Below are 10,446 nucleotides of genomic sequence, written 5' to 3' on the forward strand. Positions count from 1 at the left end.
CTGACATTTTTAAGTTGCGGGTTCCAATCCCAATGTGGGACGGGTAGACTGGTCCTTTGGATGAGACGTATAAATCGACGTCCTGTGTCGCAGTAGATGCTGACAAGAAAACGATCCCTCACTGCTCAATAGCCCCAAGTCCCGATTATAGGACAAAATTTGCAGCCCTCCACCGGTAAGTGGTGACATCTCTATATGAGTGAACAATTCTCGAGAGTGACATAAAACAACATACAAACAAACAAACATTGACATTTAAGTAGATACAAAATACTTAGCAGCTTTGCAAAGCGTTTACACTTAAAGAAAATGTGATCAGAAAAAAATTGCAAGTCAGAGAAGACCTTAAAATTGATGCCCTGTATCACGGTAGGCATTGACACGATAAAAGTCCCTCATTGTTCAATGGTCTTGGGTGTCGAGTTTAAATTCAAAGCCCTTCACCGGTTTATGGTATGGTAAATCATTAGAAATCAATCAAATTCAAACTGCATTTTTGACACCTGATCCCATCTCTGATGTTTTTGGAGATTCATGTTTGTCCTGCTCCTATTTTGTTAGCTTGAGCCGAAGGCTCAGGTGAGCTTTTCTGATCACATTTTGTCCGTCGTGTCCGTCGTCCGTCCGTCTGTCTGTCCGTCTGTAAACTTTTCACATTTTCGACTTCTTCTCAAGAACCACTGGGCCAATATTGAGCAAACTTGGTACAAAGCATCCTTGGGTGAGGTCGAATGTCATGTGTTAAAATGAAGGGACATATCCCCTCGCAAGGGGAAATATTCAAGAAAAGACAAAAATAGGGTGGGGTCATTAAAAAATCTTCTTCTCAAGAACCACTGGGCCAGAAAAGCCGAAACTTATGTGAAAGCATCCTAGGGTAGTGTAGATATTAAATTGTACAAATCATGACCCCCGGGGGAAGGGCGGGGCCACAATGGGAAATCAAAGTTTTACATAGAAATATATAGGAAAAATCTTTGAAAATCTTCTTCTCAAGAACTACTGGGCCAGAAAAGCTGAAGCTTATGTGAAAGCATCCTAGGGTAGTGTAGATATTAAATTGTTCAAATCATGACCCCCGGGGGAAGGGCGGGGCCACAATGGGAAATCAAAGTTTTACATTAAAATATATAGAACAAATCTTTAAAAATCTTCTTCTCAAGAACTACTGGGCCAGAAAAGCTGAAACTTATGTGGAAGCATTCTAGGGTAGTGTAGATATTAAATTGTTCAAATCATGACCCCCGGGGGAAGGGTGGGGCCACAATGGGGAATCAAAGTTTTACATAGAAATATAGGAAAAATCTTTGAAAATCTTCTTCTCAAGAACCACTGAGCCAGAAAAGTTGAAGCTTATGTGGAAGCATTCTTGGGTAGTGTAGATTCTTAATTGTTCAAATCATGACCCCCGGGGAAAGAGCGAGGCCACAATGGGGAATCAAAGTTTTACATAGAAATATATAGGAAAAATCTTTGAAAATCTTCTTCTCAAGAACCACTGGGCCAGAAAAGCTGAAACTTATGTGGAAGCATCCTGGTATAGTGTAGATTCTAAATGAAATCATGACCCCCGGGGGAAGGGTGGGGCCACAATTGGTAATCAAAGTTTTACATAGAAATATATTGGAAAAATCTTTGAAAATTTTCTTCTCAAGAACCACCGGGCCAGAAAAGTTGAAACTTATGTGGAAGCATTCTTGGGTAATGTAGATTTTAAATTGTTCAAATCATGACCCCCAGGGGAAGGGTGGAGCCACAATGGGGGGATCAAAGTTTTACATAAAAATATATATGAAAAATCTTTGAAAACCTTCTTCTCAAGAACCACTGGGCCAGAAAAGCTGAAACTTATTTGCACATGGAAGGATCCTGGGGTAGTTGATTTCAAAATGTCTTAATTATGATCAGTGGGGTAGGGTGGGGATACATAATGTATTACAAGGGGGAAATCTGGTAAAGAACAGAATGGTCAAAGCTTCTCAGGTGAGGGATGTGGCCCATGGGCCTCTTGTATTGTTTTATGGACTTTTGATCTTAAATACTGTTCGTTTTCTCCATATGTTTCATTAATACTAGTATAAGTAAAATGATGAACTCACTCTGGATCACATGAATTAGTTTCAGCATTAGAGGGAAAATAAAAAAGATTTAAATTTTGCTAGAAAGAAATGTTCAAATTGATAAAGATTTTATTGAAGATTATACAAATCCAAAGTAAAAGTTCTTGATGAATTTAACAATCATAATGAAATCATTCGACTTATTTACATTTCAATATTTACTGTATGTATTTATTTATTTTTAGTTTTCTGTTGGTAATTTTTTTTCAGGTAAATTCATTTTTTTCTCCCCCTCAAAATGCGATGCTATGTCTCAATCTTTTGATTACTTGGAAAATTGTATTGCCTTAAAGTAATACATTGTATTGCCTTAAAGTAATACTTAAAGTAATACATTGTATTGTATAATAAAAATATCTTGATAAAAGATTATTTTTTTCAACTTTGTTATTCTTAAAGTAGAGACTTTTGAAGTTTGTAATATTTTTATATTATAAAAACATTTGAAAAAAATGGATGAAATGATTTTTAACAAAGTATAATCACAAAATTGTAAGAATATCTATTTTCATACAGATTTTTCGAAGTCCTGTTTCAAAATGGGAAGGTTAATTATTTTGATCCACGTTCATCAAAGTTTTATCGATTGTTTACAATTGCAACGCACACAAAATGTTGCTTATAATAGGTAATCAAACATTAATATTAAGTGTACATCCATCAATATTTAAGTCAATCAGTCTTTATTAATTCAATCAATTGTTTTAATTTCATAACTTCGGATGAGACCGTATAAACCTACGTCTTGTGTTGCAGTAGATGCTGGAACGAAAAAGATCCATCACTGCTCAATTGCCCTGAGTATCTAGTATAGGACAAAATTAAGTGACCAAAGTCAGTATTTCAGTTGCATAATACCGGAAAATTTGATGGTTGCATATGAAGGTACGACTGTAGTTATTTTAAAAGTTTAAGAACACATTCCCAGTTCATTCCTCTCCGCCTTTCCCATAGTACATGTTTGTGCACAAATGACTGTGGAAGAGTCATTCTTGACAAAGGAAATAAGTATGGTTGATTTCTCGAGCTACAATCAAAGGAATATGCATAATTATAAATGGATAGAAATGGTAGCGTTTTGAGACGTTGACAATGACATTGTCTATGAATACTTGATAGCTCAGCACTTCTGAAATGAAACTTATTCTGGCACATGAAAAAAACTTGTAAATTTGGTGATCAGAATTAATCAGTGATGGCAAAGCTTTTATTTTGCTTCTCTTTTGGACAACAGATGGTATAATACAACCATCTCAATGACTGGTAAACAATTTTTCGGAATTTTGACTCCCCAACTAAGTATATAAAAGGATTGATGACATTGTTAATAAAAAATGCTCTTGCCAAAAGCGGTAGAGTTGCCAATACAACTGGGCTTGGTGGCAAAGCAAGGCCTCTATTGAACGTGGAAGTGGCATCCAAAATGCAGTTCGGTAGATAGGACAAGATAAACGCAACTGTGATTGCAATCATAAGTTTTGTGATTCTGGGATTTGAATTGTTCAGTTTTTCATTCAGATTCTTAGTCGTTAGGTTTTTGGTGTGTTTCCGAAGTGATAAAATAACGAAGGTATATAAAACAGCGAGCAGCAGAAACACTATGACATTTACAGCAAAAATAATTGTGAAATAAATAAAAGGATATTGAGTATTCACAATGTCGTCATCAAGAGAGCAATCAAATCCAGTGATATTTCCTGGAAGATGTACGTGTTTAAGTCCTTGGACGAATGCATTTGGCCAAGAAAGTGCGATGGCAAGAAGAATCGTCGCTCCACAATAAAGACGAGCTTGAAGTAAGGTGGTGGCGGTTGAAAACGGGCGACAAATCTTTTTGTACCTGCTGGCAGCAATCAGAACAAGAACAAAAGCTGATCCTATCTTAAAAACATTGCCAAAGAAACGACCACATTTGCATAGGGCTTCACTATAAAACATAACTGGGTAGGCGTTGTCCACTATCTCCACAGGCATGGCGAAAATACAGGAGAGAAGGTCAATGTCCGCTAGAGTCAGGATGTACAGTCGAAATGTTGACGGTGGGTACTTAAGCGAATACACAATAATGACCACCGTGTTTCCAATTACTCCAATGATAATTAAAACCGTCAGGAAGATAACAGTGGAAAGGCGTTGTTCGGCTTTTGACGCATTGACTTCTTCTAAACTCTGGAAAAGTTGTGTAGAAGTATTTGAAACCACCATTGTCAGATTTTTCATCTTTTAATACTGAAAAAATGAATTAAAAATTCGAATTTTTCAACTTTTCCATCAGAAGATTTCTATCGTAATTTTTTACGAAGCCACAAATTTAAACATTGATGGATAATATGACAAATACATGCAAACGCTTAGTAACATATGTGCTTATAAGCAAACAGAGATGATTGTGCTGATAGGTCCCTTGTTTCCTCTTAGCACTAATTTGAATGTCAACATGACCTGGTCAAATGAATTATGAATACAAATGTCAATGCCCCTACTTCATTTATCCAAGTTAGGAAACCGAATTTGTCACCTTTCTTAAGAACGAGGGCGCTGTTCATTGGCATTCGGTAGGAATCTGAGCGTACTTGAAAAGTGTAAATTTTATCGATAAGTTACTTGGAATTTTAACGTATTTTTAATTTATTTGGTTCCTGTGAAATGGGAAAGGGAAATAATTTCCCGATAGTGAGTTTTGATTTGATGAAAAATAACTTGAAAATTGGCTAGATCAGACATTTGGTACAGAATGGTACATTTTAAAACACGTTTTTCTAAAAAATTTTTCTATCTTTGGGTCTGCTCTCCATGATTATGAAACGTCATTTGTGTGCATTTTAATTCAAAGAAACGAATATACAATTATAAAAAATGAAGAGAGAGACTCAGAGACCATAAAAACTGAACTTTTTCCAAAGTTCAAATTGTGTAAATGTGGTGCTTCTTTGTCCTTTTATAAAAATCCATGGTGTGTGTAGCGGTGATAGCTAAGTGTTATGGTTTACCTGTTCAGTGCATTTAAAGTAAAAAGTTTTTGGTTCGAGCCTCACTCAGGGCGTTAATCAATTTCAAACTGCATTTTTGACACCTGATCCCACTTCTGATGTTTTTGGAGGACCGTGTTTCCTCTGCTCATATTTTGTATTGTTTTATAGACTTTTGATCTTGAATACTGTTCGATTTCTCCGTATGTTTCATTAATACTAGTGTTAGTAAAATGATGAATTCTGGATTACATGAATTAGTTTCAGCATTAAAGGGAAAATAAAAAGATTTAAATTTTGCTAGAAAGAAATGTTCAAGATGGGAAAAACTGTAATTGATAAAGATTTTATTGAAGATTAAACAAATCCAAAGTAAAACTACTTGATGAATTTAACAATCGTGATGAAATCATGACTTACATTTGAATACAAATATTTCATTCAACTTATTTTACATTTCAATATTTATAACGGTCATTCGGATGACACCCTATTAACCAATGTATTGTATTGCAGGAGGTATTGGCACGAAAAAGATCCCTAACTCCTCAATGGACAAATACCCTCAGTCAGGTAGAATTTTGCTTCCCTTAACAGACAAGTGGTGGCGTCTGATTTATTGATTGATTGTACGTTGTTTTACGTCCCATTCGAGAATTTTTCACTTAAAAAGAGATGTCACCACATACATACCGATGAAGGGCTTTAAATTTTGACCTTTACTCGGCACTCAGGGCCATTAAGCAGTGAGGGTTCTTTATCGTGCCAATGCCTGCCGTGACACGGGACCACGGTTTTAAGGTCTCATCAGAAGGACCCCAACTTTCACTTCAAGTGGCGAGCACATGGCTAAGGAACAGTTGCTACCCATTTTTTTATCGACTTAGGTCAGTCGCGGCCGATATGCGAACTCACTACCTCCCGTTCACGGAGCGAGCGCTCTACCGACTGAGCTACCGTGAACGGTCTGGTGGCGTCTGCATATGAATGAAAACTGTTAAACAACAACAAAAAACCAGGTTGAAAAATGATTTCGACGGTTTATTATAAAATATTCATGTTAAATTAAACAGTACAATAAAATTGATATGAAACCATATTGGCATTATTTGAATGGCAATTTAATTGTATTATTTTTTTTATTATCATTTTTTAATTTTCTTTTTGTAATTTTTTTCCAGGTAAATTTAATTTTTCCCCCTTAAAAACGCCTACTGTGTCTCAAGCTTGTGATTACTTGGAAAATTGTAATGCCTTTATGAAAATACATTATGGTATTTAAAAATATCTTGATAAAAAATTTGTTCACTTTGTTATTCTGATAAACTAGAGTTAAAAACAAATACTTTTGAACTATGTAATATTTCAAACATGTGTGAAATTATTTTTAGTAAAATATAATCACAAAATTGTACGAATAACTATTTTTATACAGATTTTTTAAGTCCTATTTCAAATTGGGAAGGTTAATTATTTTGAAACACATTCATCAAAGTTTTTTTTCGGTTTTTCACAAATTGGCACGCACGCAAAGTGTTATTTATATTAGGTAATCAAACATTAATATGAAATGTACATCAATCAGTATTAAAGTCAATCATTTTATATTAATTCAATCGTTATAATTTCATAACTTCGGAATAACCGTGTAAATCTAGGTCCTGAGTCGCAGTATGTGCTGGCACGAAAAAAAGATCCCTCATTGCTCAATAGCCCTGAGAGCCGAACAAATGGCAAAATTTAGTGGCCAATGTCAGTATCCCAAATGCATAATACCAGAAAATTTGATAAGTCCGGTCCAGGACGTTTTGAAGGATCATCTGGAATTGGGTCGCTTCCTACTTGTAGTTATTGTAAGAAGAAAGGTCATCTGATCAGTGAATGCTTTAAACTTTAGAGAAAAAATGATTTTGATAAAACTCAACCACACGCTTGTGCGGCAGTTAGAAGTGATAGAGAAGCCTTACTTTCCATTTGTTCTGACACTCCTGATGTCCAGGGTTCACAGTCCAGTTCTATTGATTCTATGGAGGATTATAAGCCCTTTTTGTCTCAGGGATTTGTTTCACTCGGTGACTCTAGCGAAATAAAACCTGTCCAGATTTTGAGAGATACTGGTGCTGCACAGACGTTATTGTTAGAGGGTGTGCTTCCTTTGTCTGAGCAGACTTCTACTGGTGGGTCAGTTTTATTACAGGGTGTGGAGCTAGGCGTCATTGATGTTCCCCTGCATAGAATTAGTTTGAAGTCAGATTTAGTTACTGGACCTGTTATCGTAGGTGTTCGACCTACTCTTCCCGTTCCAGGCATTTCTTTGTTGCTAGGCAACGATTTAGCTGGTGGAAAAGTTGTACCAGATCCTATAGTATGTGAGAAAATCACTTCCAATGTCATGTGCGATGATGAAGATGATGACATTTATCCAGCCTGTGCTGTTACTAGAGCGATGGCCAGAAGACGCGAAATGGAGGCAGACCATACTCAAGCCTTTGACGAGACGAAATCCTCTACTGATATTGATTTGAATGACACTTTCTTTTCTGACCTTGATGGCACTCAAACAAGCATGGAACCACACAATATCAAGAAGCAAGAGAAGAAAGAACTTTTTCCAAAATTTGGTGGTGAGGATGATGAGTTGCATCCACTAGTTAGCCAAGGCAAGGACATCCTCAGCCGAGAACGTTTTCTCTCTGAACAACATAAAGACCCAGATATCATTCAACTTAGTAAGAGGGCACTTCCACCAGAAGAGGGTACTAAAGTTGGAGAATGCTTCTATATGAAAGATGGCATCCTTATGCGTAAATGGCGACCACCTGACGCTTCTCCAGATGAAGTGTGGCGTGTTGTTCACCAGATAGTGGTCCCAGCTGCTTATCGTCGAGATGTCATGAGTTTAGCTCACGATACACCTATGGCTGGTCATTTAGGTATCAATAAGACTTATAATAGGATTCTGAGTCATTTTTATTGGCCTAAGCTAAGAAAGGATGTTTCGAAGTTTTGCAAGTCATGCCATGTCTGTCAGATGGTAGGTAAACCAAATCAGAAGATACCATCTGCTCCTCTCCAACCCATTCCAGCTTTTGAAGAACCCTTTAGTCGAGTGTTGGTGGATTGTGTAGGACCTTTGCCTAGGACTAGATATGGGAACCAGTATTTACTTACCATTATGTGTACATCCACTCGATTTCCTGAAGCCATACCTCTAAGGAATATAAAGGCAAAGAGCATAGTTAAGGCTCTAACCAAGTTTTTCAGTTTTGTAGGAGCACCTAAGGCAATTCAGTCGGATCAAGGATCAAATTTTATGTCGGGGTTGTTCCAGCAAGTCATGCATGAGTTGGGTATAAGGCAATATAGATCAACTGTTTATCATCCTGAGTCCCAGGGGGCGCTAGAACGTTTTCACCAGACCTTAAAAACAATGCTGAAGACCTATTGTTATCAGTATGAGAAAGACTGGGATGAAGGGGTTCATCTTGTGCTATTTGCTGCACGAGAAGCAGTCCAGGAGTCTCTTGGGTGCAGTCCTTTTGAATTAGTGTTCGGTCATACAGTTAGAGGTCCTTTGAAATTGTTGAAGGAAAAGTGGCTGACTGAGACTAGTGATCTTAATCTTTTGGATTATGTGTCTGATTTCAAAGAAAAACTTTACAATGCTTGTAAATTAGCACAAGAAAATTTGAAGAGTTCTCAGATGAAAATGAAAATGTGGTATGACAAAGATGCCAAAAATAGGGTGTTTAAGCCAGGTGATAAGGTTCTTGTATTTTTACCTATTCCTGGTCATCCCTTATAGGCCAGATTTTATGGCCCTTATGAAATTGAAAGCAAGATCAGTGATGTAAACTATGTAGTTAAGACACCAGGTCGACGTAAAGAGAAACGGGTTTGTCACATTAACATGTTAAAAGAGTATTTTGAAAGGTGTGACCGAAATTCTGTAAAACCAGTTTCCACTTTAGCCAATGCTAAGACTGTTCAAAATTGTATTGAAAGTGATACGAGTGTAGAAATGAATGAGAAAGATTGTAATCAGAGTGTCCGCTTGAAAAACTCCGAAATTTTGGCTGACTTTGATGCCAAACTTGGACATTTGAACATTCACCAAAAAGAACAAGTTTTAAAAAACTTGATGAATGAGTATCATCAAATCTTTTCGGATGTTCCAAAGAAAACTAATGCAGCTTGTCATGATGTCATAGTGAGTGACATTCTGCCTATCAAACAACATCCGTACCGTCTGAATCCAATAAAATTGCAGTACCTAAGAAGGGAAGTGCAGTACATGTTGGACAATGACATTGTTGAACCTCGTAAAAGTGATTGGAGCTCACCGTGTATTCTTGTACCAAAACAGGACGGTTCGTACCGATTATGTACAGACGTTAGAAAGGTGAATTCTGTTACCAAAACTGATTCATATCCAATACCTAGAATCGATGACTGTATTGACAACATTGGAAACGCGAAATTTGTCAGTAAATTTGACCTGTTGAAAGGCTACTGGCAAGTACCGTTAACAGAAAGAGCAAAAGAAATATCTGCTTTTGCTACACCAGATGGACTTTACCAGTATAAAGTAATGCCTTTTGGCATGAAAAACGCACCGGCTACATTCCAAAGGATGATTCACTCCCTTCTTCAAGACCTTGAGGGATGCGAGGCCTACATTGATGATGTCGTCATATACAGCAACACATGGGACGAACATCTCCGAATCATGCGTGCTTTATTTGACATTTTAGCTAAAGCAAACTTAACTGTGAATCTTCAGAAGAGCGAATTTTGTCATGCTTATGTAGAGTATTTAGCTCATAAAGTAGGTCAAGGTAATGTTACACCCATAATGGCTAAAGTGGAAGCTATTTCAAAGTTCCCGATTCCCACAAACAAGAAAGAATTAATGAGGTTTTTGGGCATGGCTGGGTTTTACAGAAAATTTTGTCCAAATTTTTCCTCAGTTGTTAGTCCACTTACAAATCTTTTGCAGAAGAGGGTTAACTTTGAATGGACAAAGGACTGTGAAAAATCCTTTCATAAAATCAAATCTGTCCTTATGAGCAACCCAGTTCTGTCAACTCCAGATTTTTCTAAGCAATTTAAGCTTACTGTTGATGCTAGTGATGTTGGAATCGGGGCAGCTTTGTTTCAAGAACATAGTGATAATGTAGATAGAGTTGTTTCTTATTTTTCAAAGAAACTTACAAAATGTCAAAGAAATTATTCTACTATTGAAAAAGAATGCCTTGCTTTGTTGTTAGCTTTACAGCATTTTGATGTTTATTTGAATGTTACTTTGCATCCAATTCTTGTGTATACTGATCACAACCCCCTGACATTTTTGCATA

The 10,446-nt window shown here is 36.7% G+C and overlaps 1 protein-coding gene across 1 annotated transcript; it reads right to left on the bottom strand.

Annotated features, from left to right (window-relative positions):
- Positions 1-3,179: 3,179 nt before the first annotated feature.
- LOC134236302 (rhodopsin, GQ-coupled-like) lies at positions 3,180-4,340 on the bottom strand. Its single transcript, XM_062718480.1, has one exon. The coding sequence runs from the start codon at positions 4,338-4,340 to the stop codon at positions 3,306-3,308; it is 1,035 nt and encodes a 344-aa protein (XP_062574464.1). The 3' UTR covers positions 3,180-3,305.
- Between the last annotated feature and the right edge of the window lie 6,106 nt (positions 4,341-10,446).

This window comes from Saccostrea cucullata, unplaced genomic scaffold (genome assembly GCF_032062105.1).
Source record: "Saccostrea cucullata isolate Sc308-1 unplaced genomic scaffold, CSIRO_AGI_Scuc_v1 ctg3150, whole genome shotgun sequence".
NCBI classification, from domain to species: domain Eukaryota; kingdom Metazoa; phylum Mollusca; class Bivalvia; order Ostreida; family Ostreidae; genus Saccostrea; species Saccostrea cuccullata.